The 15,926-nt window shown below is 38.9% G+C and overlaps 1 protein-coding gene across 1 annotated transcript in view; it reads right to left on the minus strand.

Moving 5' to 3' along the window:
* Positions 1-1,897: 1,897 nt before the first annotated feature.
* The window catches only part of LOC120425820 (titin), a 222,520-nt gene continuing 208,491 nt past the window's right edge, over positions 1,898-15,926 (minus strand). The window contains exons 14-17 of the mRNA XM_052706601.1: positions 11,567-11,690; positions 11,092-11,342; positions 6,993-7,183; positions 1,898-3,286 (exon numbers count right to left, since the gene is read on the minus strand). Of these exons, the coding sequence (XP_052562561.1) occupies positions 2,990-3,286; positions 6,993-7,183; positions 11,092-11,342; positions 11,567-11,690 (863 nt within the window). The 3' untranslated portion in view covers positions 1,898-2,989. The remainder of the gene's footprint in view (positions 3,287-6,992; positions 7,184-11,091; positions 11,343-11,566; positions 11,691-15,926) is intronic.

A 15,926-nucleotide genomic window follows, 5' to 3' on the forward strand; every position in this document is an offset into this window, starting at 1 on the left:
CATGATGTTACATTTCAGTTTGCTAAACATGATAAAATAGTAGATTTAACCTTTGGTTTCAGCTGGGATTTCTCGTAAACAAGTTATTTATGTGTAGTTCGCGTTCGTGTTTTAAAAACCGAGCAAGAACATGTTGACGAAACAAGAACAGATAGTTCTAAAAATAGAAACAGCTTATGTTCGAAGGAAGTTTTGAAAAACTGTTAGTGAACTTGGTAAAACCCAGATGACCACAGACTTCTTAGGCGTCATCCATAAAGTATGTCACGCTCTAGGGGGGGAGGGGGGGTCTGACCAAGTGTGACATTGTGTGTTGTAAGTATAGGAAAATCGTGACAAAAGGGGGGAGGGGGGGTAAATTTTGGCTGATTTTTGCGTGACGTACTTTATGGATGAAGCCTTATTGACGTTTAGGCCTGCTCATCCAACATAACCCCTCGTGGAAAGATGCAGACGCGCGCCCGGACTTACATTTGGAGTGATCTTGGGTTCGATACTTGACCTAAAGATTCTTTATCAGAAAGGAAAACTGAAAATGCAGAACCGGGAACCAGCAGCAGCAGCAGAGTAGTAGCAAGCGATATTGATGAGCTGAGTGATTGAAATTAAAGATCTCCAAAAGCATAATAATGAAATTGAATGATTTTTTATGGTCGATATTTTTTATTATTTATGGCTGGTATTTAAAGTATCGAAAGTGACCTTTTGCTCACAAATAAAGTATTAAAAAAAAATCTCTTAAGCGAACACCTGGGACGTATTTTATGAAAAATCTCTTAAACATTCTTGTCTGCCACGATATGTTCTTGAACGGTTCTCAATACGTTTGCCTAACTAACTTCTTAATCTTAAGGGCAGGCTGTTGTTAAACGGTTCTAATAACGTTTACCCAACCCGGTTTAGGATCTTATGGTCATGAGTTCTTATGACATGTTCAACAAACGTTCTCTATGCATGTATGACTTGCATTTGCAAAACTAACTCGAAACACGCACTTTTCTAACGTATTAAGAGATGTTCAACAACAGAAAAACGTGCGCTTTTTCCAGCGTTCAAGAGTTCTCGGGGACGTTCGGAAAACATAGTAAATGAGTTCAACAACCAGTTCGGAAATCGCTTGGTGAACAAATGTGCTACTTGGGATATTACGCATTTCCCTTGTCACTCCCTCGGGTAACTGTTCTGTTTTAGTTTTATTTGTCACGGAAAAACGATACAATCTTATGAAAAATACGCCAGGTTCAAGTGAATCAAGTGTCTTTTAATTTTCTTTAATACTTCTAGAACAACCACCAAGCATTGTACTTCGAGTGGTGTGCTGCAGCCTGTGAGCAAAGTTTTAATTACAAACTGTTAATTACCTTTCAGCTGTAAACTGGCTCGATTAAAACGTCAAATTGCTGACGGGGCAGCACACTTGACTTGTGGGCGGAGAGTTCTGTTAGAGCTAAGCTGCTAGAGGTAGATACTCACCTGCCCTTCCCAAAGTCTCAAAACTTTGTGTTTTTTGCATCATCAACGCAACTTGCCATGTTCTAGAAAATAAGCACAACTTTTTCTATTTCGAATTTGTGTTTGTCTTGCGCAGTACTTTTCAAAAAAATAAATTTTAATTTGCAAAGTTCGAAACCCTTCGCTTGCGCTCACTCCCAAGATTTTGTCGGTAGAAATTACTTGCCATTAAAAATTATGGCTCTCGACCTGACTAGTCTTGAAATTTTATCAGTAATTATGAATGACGTGACGTGATTCATGGAATGTGAGTGAAACATGTTGTGAGGCATCCTTCGAGCTGGTTTGAAAAAGTAAGCAAAATGCAGTAATGTGAATTAAGTTTTTTTTTTTAGAATGATTGAAGGGAATGTTTTCTTTTTAGTCATTAAAACAGGGGTTTGCATTGATTTTCATAAAATCTTCATTTATTTATTTCATCCAACATTCGTTCCTTTTTTTGCCTTTTGCCTATATTTTACACACCATTTAATTATAATCTTTTATGCGCATCTTTTAGCGTGTTTTTCGTTTTGATGAGTGTGTATGTTTCTTTGTACAAAATAATCTAGCGTTGCTCTTCACCTTACATCGCCTTTAGCTGTCATTGCTGTTATAAACCAACACATTTTCATCTGTCAGAATTGCTTTATCTTTTTCACACACGTTTTTTTGTTTCTCACCCATCGAAGAATTCGTTCACAATCGCACCTCTTACGCTAATTTTTGGTGGTTTCATCATTTACCTATGTGTTGACTGTTTTCCCATCACCGAAGAAATAAAAACAACATGATTCAGTCGTATGTTCGATATTCTGCAAATTTGTTGCCTGTTCTGATGATCGTAGATTGTTTGCTTTTTCTTTATGCTTCCCAAAATGTGTGCGGTTATTGTCCAGTCAGTAACGCAATTTCTCTTACGATTTTACTTAAGTAGTGTGCTGTGTCGCTTTAAATCTGATATTAGTTTTTAGTGTTGGTTACTCTCGGAAAACAAACAGATTCACCTTTAGAACGTTAAAATCAATCTTTTTCTCTAATACTGTACTAGTTGCTAATAGTTTACAAAGATCGGTCACCACACTGCGGGAAAATTTCTCTATTAAAATTTGTCGATAAAACTTCATAAGTTTCACTTTTTCTTTAAGACATGAATTTCGCATCTAATGTAGTCCTTTATATACATTTATTCGTAAGTTCCATTTCCGCTTTTGATCTACTTAACATAAAATTTCCGATTATTATTGATTCCATTTTCATTCTTTCTCATTCTTTTAGCACCCATTCGAACATTTACATGACACAATGCATTTGACTTTTTTTTACTATTGCAAAATGGAAAAATAATCTATGCTGCTCATTATGGAAAACGTACAAGTGACGTAAGTACACTACAGTAATCAGCAATATTTCTGGGAGAACTCATTCACACATCCACACTAAAAAAAATCCATTCTACATCGAAGTGTGGAGTTACGTTGATGCACCTTATAAAATATTATATACAACTTTCCTGTATTCGGTTTGATGTGGTAACTACTTCCTGCCTGAACCGGTACTCGTTCAGCGTGGAAGTGACGCCCAGTTGGGACTGAGACGCGGGGCTGCCCAGCAGACTGCTCACGCCAACGCCGACGCCACCCACCATCGACGGCAAGGGAAGCGTCGTGCTCATGGCCATCGCGGACGTCGACGACGAGGGCGCCACTGCCATAGCTGCCTGGTGGCTCAGTGGACTGAGCGTCGACTGGACACTGCCGCTGCTGTTGTTCGTACGTCCGAGCGTCGCGTAACTCTGTTGATGAGAGCAGAATTTTAAAAGATAAAATTATTTCGTAGGTTTTTTTTATGTTTGAAGAAAGAATTTAAAATAACATTTAATCGTGGATTATCAATTTCTATATTAGATCATGCAAAATGACGTATACCTAATGGAACGCGCAACGTCATTGCATTAAATAACTTATGCCCACCAAGAACCAACATTGACCGATGCTCGTTATGCAAATACGGTCAGCTGCATACTGACGGTCTATGTGCAACACAAATCAGTTTTGGTCCTTAATTGCCCACGTACATGTACGCACAACTCGCACACACAGATATACAGAAAGATAAACAGGAGTCGAAGGTCATATCATACTTCCTGGTCCGCCGGGACTTCTCGCTTCCGAACATGGACACATCATACTTGTCACTTTGGGCGAAGTGTGAGCGGGACGATAAACTTCTTCCTGCGTTAAATTAACCGCATAATTAAACGATAAAGCATTCCGCCTTTAATTTGCACCGAGATAAATTGCTCTAGATAGTCAGCAGCACTGCTCATGGCTCTGGCCAAGTCTGACAGAGAAAGACCGAGAAAGAAATATCGAATGCGGTGAATGTTGGCAGAGTCCAGGGACATTTTCCAGTGCTCCGGAAAAGAACACTGGGGGAAAGATTTGGCCGTTAGCGGTGGAGACTTGCGCAAATAAAGACCAGTGGTGTTTCCGTGTCACTCGTACAGTCCATAAAATAAATTTTAACAATAAATATACTTTACGATTCAATTTATGCACCGCACTCTCACACAAACGCAATACATCTCTTAAGAGGTGAAATGGGACCAAGAACTGAGAGGAATTGCTGCAAACCCCACGAGAGACAAATCGGGGTTTAAGACCAATCACCTTTTTTTTTAGCTCCGAAGACTCCAGGAAAACTTTTATGCTTTTAAATTGAAGTAGCTAAATTGAAAGCATTAAAAACATCGGCAAGTTCGCTAATTCTAATGGAACTGCACTCAAATTAGCGAATCCGATCTCGCTAACTGGAATGACTGACAGTTTTCAAAAGCACGAAACCACGTGCTCTGAAAAAGTCGAACAATTGGGTTGAAATGTCATCATCCGTTTGACAGCTGATTTTGACGTTAGAGTGCTTTTTAATTCGAAAACGTTAGAATTAGCGAGCATTCGCATAATCGAATAAGCGGACACTCGAAGTAGCGAAATACAAATTAGCGAAGCCATTCTGTATTTGATTAAAGTAGATGTTTTAGCACGATTCGTACAGTTATTCAATTGATCTTTGCAACGTGTTTTTTATGCTCAACTTTAATTTTAACAAAGTAGGGGAACACTGCCTCGGTTTGGATTCGTAAAGCTGCCTCGGTTAAGCACGGCCCAGTGCTGAAATGAAGCACAGAGCTTATGGGATTTTGGCTATATGGGAGACATTGGATATAATCGTATAGAAAATCATCCAAACTTCAAAAAATTGTAGTGTTTTGGAATCTAGATGATGTCAGCTATCCATTGTAACTGTAATGCCATGAAATTGTTAACAAAAAAATGTATTTTTAATTTTTGTATTTTAAATGCAATGTTTCTCCAAAAAATACTCAAAATTGTTGTTATTGCAATATAAGTATCAAATGATTGGGATTTTTTCAAACATTTCGAAAAAAGACAAAACTACGTATTTTTAAAAAAGTACTCAAAATTTAAGTATTTTGCAATATGAGTATCAAATGATAAGGATTGTTTTATACATTTCGGATGTAATAACATTTTTTTTTAAATTCTATTTTTTTTTTTTTGCAAAACTACGTATTTTCGAAAAATTACTCAAAATTTCAGTTTTTTGCAATACGGGTACCAAATGATCGGAATTTTTTCATACATTTCAGAAATTTTTACACACATTTTTGAAAATACTCAATTGTTTTTACAAAACTACGTATTTTCGAAAAAGTACTCAAAATTTAATTTTTTTGCAACACGGATCAAATGATCAGGATTTTTTCACATATTTCGAAAATAATATAATTTTTTTTGAAAATACTAAAAATTCACAAAACTACGTATTTTCGAAAAATACTCGAAATTTCAGTCTTTTACAATGATCGGGATTTTTGATACATCCAAAATTTTCTTGAACGTACGTATTTTAGGAAAAAAATTCTCAATTTTTTTTTGTTTTGAGATGAACTGACTTAAATTTTGAGTGGTTTTTTTTTCTAAAATACGGAATTTTATGAAAAATTTGAGTATTTTCAAAAATTGTGTTATTATTTTTGAAATGTATGAAAAAACTCAATCATTTGGTACCCATTAGGATGTAACAAAAATGACTTTTTGGCGGACATTCAAGGGTTTGTTCCGGTAGGCATACTAAGCCCAAATCCAAAATATGAGCTTGATTGGACGTAACAGGAGCTGGCGCTTTGCATTAGAATTTTAAATGAGATTTAACCCGTAAAAAATATTTTTTTCAAAAATGTAACTTTTTGAGGCATTTTGGTCACTGAAGCATCTTTTGGTATACAAAACATTGAAATTTGAAGCACCCTGGAGCTCGGTACAGACCTTCAAAGTTTGGCATTTTTTCGAAAAATCGGCCCCGGCAAAAAAAAACCTTCAAGGTCATTAAAACGCGTTTTCCTCGGAACGTCAAAAAGCACGACAGCATTGACGTGCTGAAAAAATCATCATGTTGCAATTTGTTGCATAAAAAACTGTTTCAGTACTGTCATTTTATGCGATGTAAAGTATGCCGTTTTGAAATTTTAGAAAGACAGTAAAAGTAAGTAGTTTCTTAATGATGTTAAATTTCAGAAAATTTCTAGACGAGAGTTATTTATTTAAATGATAGGTAGTGTTGTACTATCTAGATAGGTATCCTTGTCATCAGAGTACAAGAGCGCACAAGAGCATCTATACTGCAAGTAAAATTATGAGAAAAACGTGAACTATTTATTATAATAGTCGAATCATCATTGACTCTCTTTATATCACAATTACGGCACTGTGCTTTTTTACTGCAAACCACCACGTAAAATACTTCCTCTCAACTTCTTCAGTTATTTTGCCATAAACGGAACGATACTCCACTTTCGCGGTTAGCTCTCCGGCAAACTTACTACAGCTTTGAAGCAGATTGAGAGCACTTTTTTTTATTGCTGGTCGGAAAAATTCTTGGTTTGCTCTGCTCTGGCCCAAACTACAACAGTTCGGTACTTCAGCTCGGCAGTTAATGTTGGATGTTTTACGATGGGCCAAGCGCGTGTTTTCTCGCTATATAAATTTTCGACTGCCATCATCGCCGCCCTTGGCTGGGAGCCATCCTGATCCTGGGTCAGATTCCAGGCGCTACTAGGAAAGGATGAAGAATTTTCGAAATCACTGCTCACATAGCACAGGAGAAACAGTAAAATTTCATTGAATTGCTGCTGGTTGAACTCGAGCGTGCCAGATAACATAGTTTTTGGCTAATAAACATTTATGGATGGTTTGAGCTGTGGTTGGAATATTTGCCCCATGAACCAATCTGGGGGGCCATTTAGCTGTTCGTAGAATTTAGTTTAGGATATTTGGATCTGGTGAGCATAATTGCATTCTGAGTTTATGCATTGTTCATTTCAATTGAATATAATTTAGAAATTTTGAAATGAAAAATGGTTAATCGACAAAAATCCTTGAAAAATTATGCCTTATCAAGTGAAAGCGTGTACTCACAATTTGTTTGCTTGGCTTGAAGGAATAATGGTGCACTTCGCTGTTCGATCCGGTCAGTGACGCCAGACTGGATCCATCACAGTGGCGCTCATCCTCATGGAGCAGGTGCTCGCCGCCGTTCCGGTGAATGAGTCGCGCCGACGGACTCCGGAACAGCGGCGTCGGAAGCGTCGTCTTGGGTGGCCTCCGCTCTGAAAATAGGGGGATAAAAAGGAAAACACAAATCTGGTTTGAGTGGAAAGAAATCGTAATTGCAACTTGCTTGGTACTTTTCTCGATCGATTTCCCAAGGGACGAAAAAAAAATCCACTTTAACGATGTTATTAAGCAAACAATATTTGAATTCAGATTGTAATTTTCAGCAGAGTCCTAAAAAGCCAAATCTCAGTAGTTTGGATAGAGAAGGTTCCAAATCTACCATAAATAATTTTTGTTTGACAGGTGATGGAAACACCTTCAAAATGGGTCTGAATGTTTGAAAATCTGGCAACCCAATGTTATGTTATGAAAATTTTAGTCATTTTTTGTGTCCAGATCAAATAAAAATTTATATTATAGAAGCCTTACCCGACAAACTTCGTCTTGTCTCCTTTTTTGTATTTTGACGTCCTGTGATCAAAATTTGATTTTACGTAACTTTTCCCATACAATCTGCAGATTTTCCGGAATCGGTTCCAGAGTGGCCAAAGTATCAACTTATTAGCGTAAAAACCTTCCTTGGACTTATACGAACTCAACGCAACAAAGAGCACCTCGATCCGATGCTCCGTGTTGAATTGATTCGCGTTCGAACAAAACCGTCGAAATTTTTTATATATACAGCAATTCCCCACGAAAACAGAATGATTCGAAAAAAAAGTTCTCCGTTCGAGCTCAATTTTTTCTGGGGGATCCTTGGCCGAAATAATTAGACCCGTATTTTTTTGTTTAGCCATTAGGGTGACCTACGCCGTGTTAGGGTGATTCGAAAAATGGCAATTTTCGTCGATTTTCGCAAAAACCACTTTTTTCAAAAAATCATATCTCCGCGCCATTTCATCCGATTTTAGCTGTCCTAGACGCAAAAGAAAGGTGATTAGTTTGGCTATTTGGGAAAAATAGTAAGAAGTTTCAAAAATCTAGCTTAACATTTGAAAAGGTCGTATGAAAACTTAAAATGCTGTTTTGAAGGTCTCGGGACCAAAGAGCCTATGTCTGAAAATATTTTTATCGGATTACTCGGAAAATTTCACATATCATATCAAAAAATGGTGAAGTTATGTTTTCGATACTCTGAGATACGATTTTTTGAAAATAAAAACTGGATTTTTCGACGCGCCACGCGCAAAAATGGGAAAATGACGAAAACGGGAAAAAATCGACTTTTTTCACTAAAACTGCGATAACTTTAAAATTTCAGCAATGACCTATAGATTTTATGGTACCAAAAGTTGCGTCTTTTAATTACCGATTGGAGAACTTTTTTTTTCGAATCATGCTGTTTTCGTGGGGAATATCAAACTCTCAGGAATTTAAAAAAAAACTACAAAAGGCCATGTTTATTTGTAAATATTAAATACAAAAGTTCATCCAAACACAGAAATCTAGTATGTTTGCATTACTGAAATGTAGCGTGAGTAGGCCTAGTGATTTTTCATGGCAAAAAAATTGAAATTTTCGCGTCATACAAATATTGGAATTTCACAACAACTTCAAGGAACTCTAAAATCTGCTTTAATTAAACTAAACAAAAATATTTTAAAATAGCTGTTTACAGGATAGTTCCGAAAAAGTAAGCACAAAATCAAGGTACACAATATAACCTTTGGTCAAAAACGTACCTCAACTTTAGACAGCTGCCAAAATGCCAAGATTTGTTTTATGAACGAGATTTTTTCAGCTAAGTCATCTTAAGATGTCTCCTACCCTTTTAAAAGAATTTAGTTTCATTGAAAAGAACCTGAGAAATCTGTGAAAAATAAATTTGACCCAATCTCTCCCCCCAGACTCAATGTCACTCCAACTGACGGTATAGTAAATTTTTAAATCTATAATTTATTCCAATTTTTTCAAATTTTTTATGTCATTATAAGAAAATCAGATTAAATGTAATCCATGTATACTTTGTACATTTGTCCAAAGGAAAACAGACTCGAATAATTGCACGGTGTGTTTCTTAGAACAAATTTAAGATAAAAAATTCGGCAGGTCTGATATTTGGCACCATGAAAGAAGGGCTCTTTCCCGACATTTTGCGGGGTCCGGTGAAATATTTCGTCGGGGGGTCTAGGGCAACTTTTTGTTATGAAGATTTTTTTTCGATTTCATAGGATTTTTCTTAAGAAAAGTCGATGGAAATCGATGGGTTCATGTTTATATCTATAAAAAATTCTAATAAATGTGCCTCAAGAGACTCAAAATTACATATTACCTCAAATAAAAAGCTTACAACCCAAATTTACCAAATTTCTAATTTTCTTTGAAATAACCCTAATATCCAAGTTGGAAACCTCAAAACGACCGAATAAAAATCGTTTCTTTGTACAATTTGTCATTAAAATACAGCAACAGATTGGATACCAATTCGAGTTTAAAACATTGCTAAACTGAGAGTTTTTAATTTAAAAGCTATTTATTACCCAAAAGGTTCCCAACATTATTTTTTCAATCTTCTGCCATATTACACCATGACATTTTTAAACAATTTTGAATCAATCACATACAGAGAACAGTTATCTGAACAATTTCCATAAAAAAATATTTATTTTGGTTCATTATAGGCAGAGATATACCCAATTTCGTAAAATATAAAGTGACTTTCTCCAAAATTTCAGAATGTAATTCCCATTCAAACGAAGAACGCTGCCTACTGAGTTGTTTTAATAATTCTAATATAATAATTTTCATAAATTTCATCAAAATTTTGTATAAGTTTTATGTTTGAGCCAAATGTTTTCATCCTTAAAAAATCTTAGTATGCAGTGTTCATCATTTGAATGAGAATTAAATTCAGGATTTCGAAGAAAGTCACTTTTATTTTGGAAAATTGGGTATATCTCTACTTATATTGAACCAAAATTGATGCTTTTTTATGGAAAATGTTCGGATAACTATTCTCTACAATGTGATTGATTCGAAAATGTTGTAAATTGTCATAGTGTTATATGGCAGAGGATTACAAAAATTATATTGGGAATCTTTTGGGTAATAATTAGATTTTGAATGAAAAACTCTCAGTTTAGCAATGTTTTATGCTCGAATTTGTATCCGGGCAATCTCTTGCTGTATTTTCATGACGAATTGTACAAAGAAAAGATTTTTATTCGGTCGTTTTGAGGTTTTCAGCTTAGATTTTGGTATTATTTCAAAGAAAGCTAGAAATCTGGTAAATTTGGATTGTAAACTTTTTATTTGAGGTCAATTGACCATGAACATCGATTTCCATCGCCTTTCTGAAGAAAAATCCTTTGAAATCGAAAAAAAATCTTCAAAAAAAAGTTGCTCTAGACCCCCCGACGAAATATTTCGCCGACCCCGCAAAATGTCGGGAAAGGACACTTCTTTCATGGTGCCAAATATCAGGCTGGCCAAATTTTTTATCTTATTGTTCTCGGAAAAATATGTGATATTGAACCAGTTTTATCGAAATATATCAATCACTTTTCACTAGAGCAACTAATGTATAATAGTAATCAGTTTCAAGCAGTTACCATTCGTGTGTAAATGAGTTTTACACTGCAATTGAATTTTCAAAAATGTTCAATAATACTTACATTCTCACAAGTGTCACAATTGCAAATAAATTAATGTTATCAAAGAGCAATTTACATGACATGAGTAGCAGCATTACATCCAAAGTGATTTCGACGTGACAAGTGCGTTGCGTTAATGGCGGACAAAAACCACTTCAGGATCACCCACTAATGCTACTGCAACTACCAGAACGGACTCGTATGGATTGGGTAATCACGAACCATTCATTGAACCGTACGCACGTGTACACGTGCGATAATAATAATTCCAAGAAAACCCCTCGAGCTGAGATTGGTCTGGTGCCATTTGTCTAGGACACGCAAACCACGTCAGGTCCTCGTACAGCTACTTTGTGAACAGTGCTTACCGTATTGATTGGGTATCACATCCGGATCGGTTTCATCTCCGTCCGGTGGCTCGCCAGCCATTTGTGGACTCCGTCGGCCCAGCGTGCCACAGCTGCCATCCACCAGGGGCGTCTGGATGCCGTTCGGATCGTGCGTCTGGTGGTGATGGTGATGATGGTGGTGGTGGTGTGCAGATGAGTCAATTTGGCAGTCTATCGGGGTCGACGTGAGATGTGCGCTTTTGGCAGACTTTAGCTTCTTGGACGAGTTCCTGTAACAGACGAGAGAACGAGAAACACGTGCGACGGACAGGCAATGATTAGCAGACCAAACATAAACAAGATGAACGATAATGCGTCGCAATAATAAACATGTATGAAGACCGGCTCGGCCTCCCAAAGTCGAGGTCGCCGCACAAAGAGCCTCCACCAACCGCCGTCGCTTGGAAAATGGGCTCTTCCGGCGAGGGCTCCGACACACTTTTCGGGGACTTACTTGCTAGCGTGGCGTCGATAGATGGTGGCCAACACGATGCAGACTACGGCAAACAGAATCGCCACCGTAAGTGTTAATGCGGCTAATACTGGCGATAAAGGAACATTCATAACGTTGGAAACACCTATAAATCACAGAAAATATAAACGTATTATCTTTCAGCCTTTCTGCCGAGGACCAACCAACCGGGGAACTCCTCCCTCTTCTTCAACCATCCCCTCCCCCTTAAATTATCTGTCTCGCTCACACGCAGGACACTCATTCCAGGACCTTGCACTAGAACTCAACGACGACGATCCGCAGGATGCAACTGTGTACCAACGGAAAGGGACGAACAGTCCTACACAAAAGCACTAATGCCCTCCAGATAAACTACTACTTCTGCTGCTCAATTGTCTCGGAGGTAGGGTTTTTGCAATGGATACAGTAAATCATAATGAATTTTTAAGATATAAATCAATATTATGAATCACGAGGGGGTTGTTTGAGTGTTTAATGTCTGTGTCGAATGATAAATGCATATTATTTTGAAATGCTTCATGACAAGAATAAAGTATTTTACAGACACCGGTTATATTTCAATAATAACTGAAACTAAACTGAAACTGAAACATTTAACATTTTGGTCGCTTACATGGAGTGCATGGAATGGAGTGGAGGGTCCAAAACAATGCTAAACAAAATAATAAAAAAAAGTTTGACACCGGAATTGATTATTAAGTTCTTTTATCCATTTATCCACTTATAAACAGGAATTCTAGACTTTGTCTCAAGAATAAACTGTTAATTTATAAACAAATTTTCAGACCTGCCATGCTTTATGCTGTGCCGATCTGGACAAGCTGTTGCTTAACCAGGAAGAAAAAACTTCAGAGGATTCAGAACAAAATTCTGAAAATGATTCTGAAACTTCCTCCCTGGTTCAGCACCAGTGAACTTCATCAATTAGCCGAAGTTGACACTTTGGATGTTATGTCCAATAAGATAATTGATGCATTTCGACAAAAATCATTGCAGTCTTCAGCTGCATTGATCCGTTCTTTATATAGTTTATAAGTTAGTTTTAAGGTATCCCTTTTCCCTTTTGTACATGTAGGACCTCCTACATTTGAAATCACTGAATAGCGAAAGCTACAATATTTCATGAATAAACGAAAGTTGCTAGTATTTAAAATTGAGGTGAAAAGTCATCAATTGTGATTGGACACTCAATAATATTTTAACTGAATGAATGTACATGGAAGAAAAAAAAAATTAGAATAAATATAAAAAAAAAAGTTCTTTTATCCAGCAAAGCCCTGCTGAGTGGTTTCAATATGACGAGTGCTGATTTTTTTAGGTTTCCACCTAGTTTCATTCGGAAACACAATTTTGATTGTAAAACCTCTATAATAAAACAACAACAACAACAACACAATTTTGATTATGATTCTATGAATCGTATTTCATGCATGATGTTGTTTCATGTTGTTGTCCAAGCGTAACGTTGATTCCCAGATTTGTCCGATGACCAAGTAGGCTCAATTAACAGCAATATTTGTATGCCACAACTTTTAAAGGCACTTGATGAAATTTAAAAAAGTTCAACGTTTCAAAATTGTTTTTTTTTTTGCTCTAGACCGACATTGTGGAAAACTGTACTTTTCGCAACTCATGTGAGTTGCATAATAACTCAGTGCTCTTTTTTGGAAATCGATGTTGTCGTGCTATCTTGTCGTACGTCGTTTTTGACGTTCCGAGAAAAAACGCGTTTTAATGTTAGACCTTGTGTGGAGACTGCGTTTCCCACGTGTCGGAATCCCCAACGTTACAGAGCCACCACCAGACTGTTCGACCGCTGCTGAGGAACTGGCTGTGCTGCCGAACGCTGACAGCTGCGTGTGCTGACGTGCGGAGGCAGGGGGTTGACATCCATGCACACATATTGAGATCCATAGACAGGGGGGCGCTATGCGGGCCCACACATCTCCCCCCTTCTCTAGAAAAAAATAAAGCAACGCTGGTGCTTTACAATTGAGGGGACCTACTTGCTGAAAACTGACATGTACTCTCCTCTAAGATTTAGAATCAGGACAAGGATATAATTTTCAAATCATTTTGGAGACGCTAATTTGGTGCCGACACCCTTGCAGCCACCACGATAAACACGCCTCGACGACGACCGTCCGATGTATAAGGAAGACGCTGCTCGCGAATTGTTTTTTTTTTTTTCGATTATTATCGATTATCCTTTCTTTTGATGTATTTTCCAACACAGTTACAAAACCATTTTTTTCTTCTCTCTTTCTTCCACTTGTTCGCTATGGTGCCATACACATTTTTATTAATGACTAGTGAATGTATCTCTCCACTCTTTCCTACTTTCACTCTTTCCTTACCTTTACCAGGCATAACCTTTCAGCGAGTGTTCACCAGTCATTGCGGCCTTTCAGTTAGTTCACAACGGACGGCCTTTCAGTGCGAGATCACAAGCCGTTGATGTCTTCCGTTGAGCTCACAAGCCACACAGGCCTTCCAGTGAGTGTTTACCAGTCGTTGCGGCCTTTCAGTGAGAACTCACAAGCCGTTGCGGCCTATTCAGTGAGTTCACAAGCCGGAAGGGCCTTTCAGTGAGAGCTCACAAGCCGTTGTTGAAGTAGTTGCGGCATATTCAGTGAGTTCACAAGCCAGAAGGGCCTTTCAGTGAGAGCTCACAAGCCGTTGTTGAAGTCGTTGCGGCATATTCAGTGAGTTCACAAGCCAGAAGGGCCTTTCAGTGAGAACTCACAAGCCGTTGCGGCCTATTCAGTGAGTTCACAAGCCGGAAGGGCCTTTCAGTGAGAGTTCTCAAGCCGTTGTTGAATCGTTGCGGCCTATTCAGTGAGTTCACAAGCCAGAAGGGCCTTTCAGTGAGAGCTCACAAGCCGTTGTTGAAGTCGTTGCGGCCTATTCAGTGAGTTCACAAGCCGGAGGGGCCTTTCAATGAGAGCTCACAAGCCGTTGTTGAAGCCGTTGCGGCCTATTCAGTGAGTTCACAAGCCAGAAGGGCCTTTCAGTGAGAGCTCACAAGCCGTTGTTGAAGTCGTTGCGGCATATTCAGTGAGTTCACAAGCCAGAAGGGCCTTTCAGTGAGAGCTCACAAGCCGTTGTTGAAGTCGTTGCGGCATATTCAGTGAGTTCACAAGCCAGAAGGGCCTTTCAGTGAGAACTCACAAGCCGTTGCGGCCTATTCAGTGAGTTCACAAGCCGGAAGGGCCTTTCAGTGAGAGTTCTCAAGCCGTTGTTGAATCGTTGCGGCCTATTCAGTGAGTTCACAAGCCAGAAGGGCCTTTCAGTGAGAGCTCACAAGCCGTTGTTGAAGTCGTTGCGGCCTATTCAGTGAGTTCACAAGCCGGAGGGGCCTTTCAATGAGAGCTCACAAGCCGTTGTTGAAGCCGTTGCGGCCTATTCAGTGAGTTCACAAGCCAGAAGGGCCTTTCAGTGAGAGCTCACAAGCCGTTGTTGAAGTCGTTGCGGCATATTCAGTGAGTTCACAAGCCAGAAGGGCCTTTCAGTGAGAGCTCACAAGCCGTTGTTGAAGTCGTTGCGGCATATTCAGTGAGTTCACAAGCCAGAAGGGCCTTTCAGTGAGAACTCACAAGCCGTTGCGGCCTATTCAGTGAGTTCACAAGCCGGAAGGGCCTTTCAGTGAGAGCTCACAAGCCGTTGTTGAAGTAGTTGCGGCATATTCAGTGAGTTCACAAGCCAGAAGGGCCTTTCAGTGAGAGCTCACAAACCGTTGTTGAAGTCGTTGCGGCATATTCAGTGAGTTCACAAGCCAGAAGGGCCTTTCAGTGAGAGCTCACAAGCCGTTGTTGAAGTCGTTGCGGCATATTCAGTGAGTTCACAAGCCAGAAGGGCCTTTCAGTGAGAACTCACAAGCCGTTGCGGCCTATTCAGTGAGTTCACAAGCCGGAAGGGCCTTTCAGTGAGAGCTCACAAGCCGTTGTTGAAGTAGTTGCGGCATATTCAGTGAGTTCACAAGCCAGAAGGGCCTTTCAGTGAGAGCTCACAAACCGTTGTTGAAGTCGTTGCGGCATATTCAGTGAGTTCACAAGCCAGAAGGGCCTTTCAGTGAGAGCTCACAAGCCGTTGTTGAAGTCGTTGCGGCATATTCAGTGAGTTCACAAGCCAGAAGGGCCTTTCAGTGAGAACTCACAAGCCGTTGCGGCCTATTCAGTGAGTTCACAAGCCGGAAGGGCCTTTCAGTGAGAGTTCTCAAGCCGTTGTTGAATCGTTGCGGCCTATTCAGTGAGTTCACAAGCCAGAAGGGCCTTTCAGTGAGAGCTCACAAGCCGTTGTTGAAGTCGTTGCGGCCTATTCAGTGAGTTCACAAGCCGGA

Source organism: Culex pipiens, chromosome 1 (assembly GCF_016801865.2).
Source record: "Culex pipiens pallens isolate TS chromosome 1, TS_CPP_V2, whole genome shotgun sequence".
Taxonomy (NCBI): Eukaryota; Metazoa; Arthropoda; class Insecta; order Diptera; family Culicidae; genus Culex; species Culex pipiens.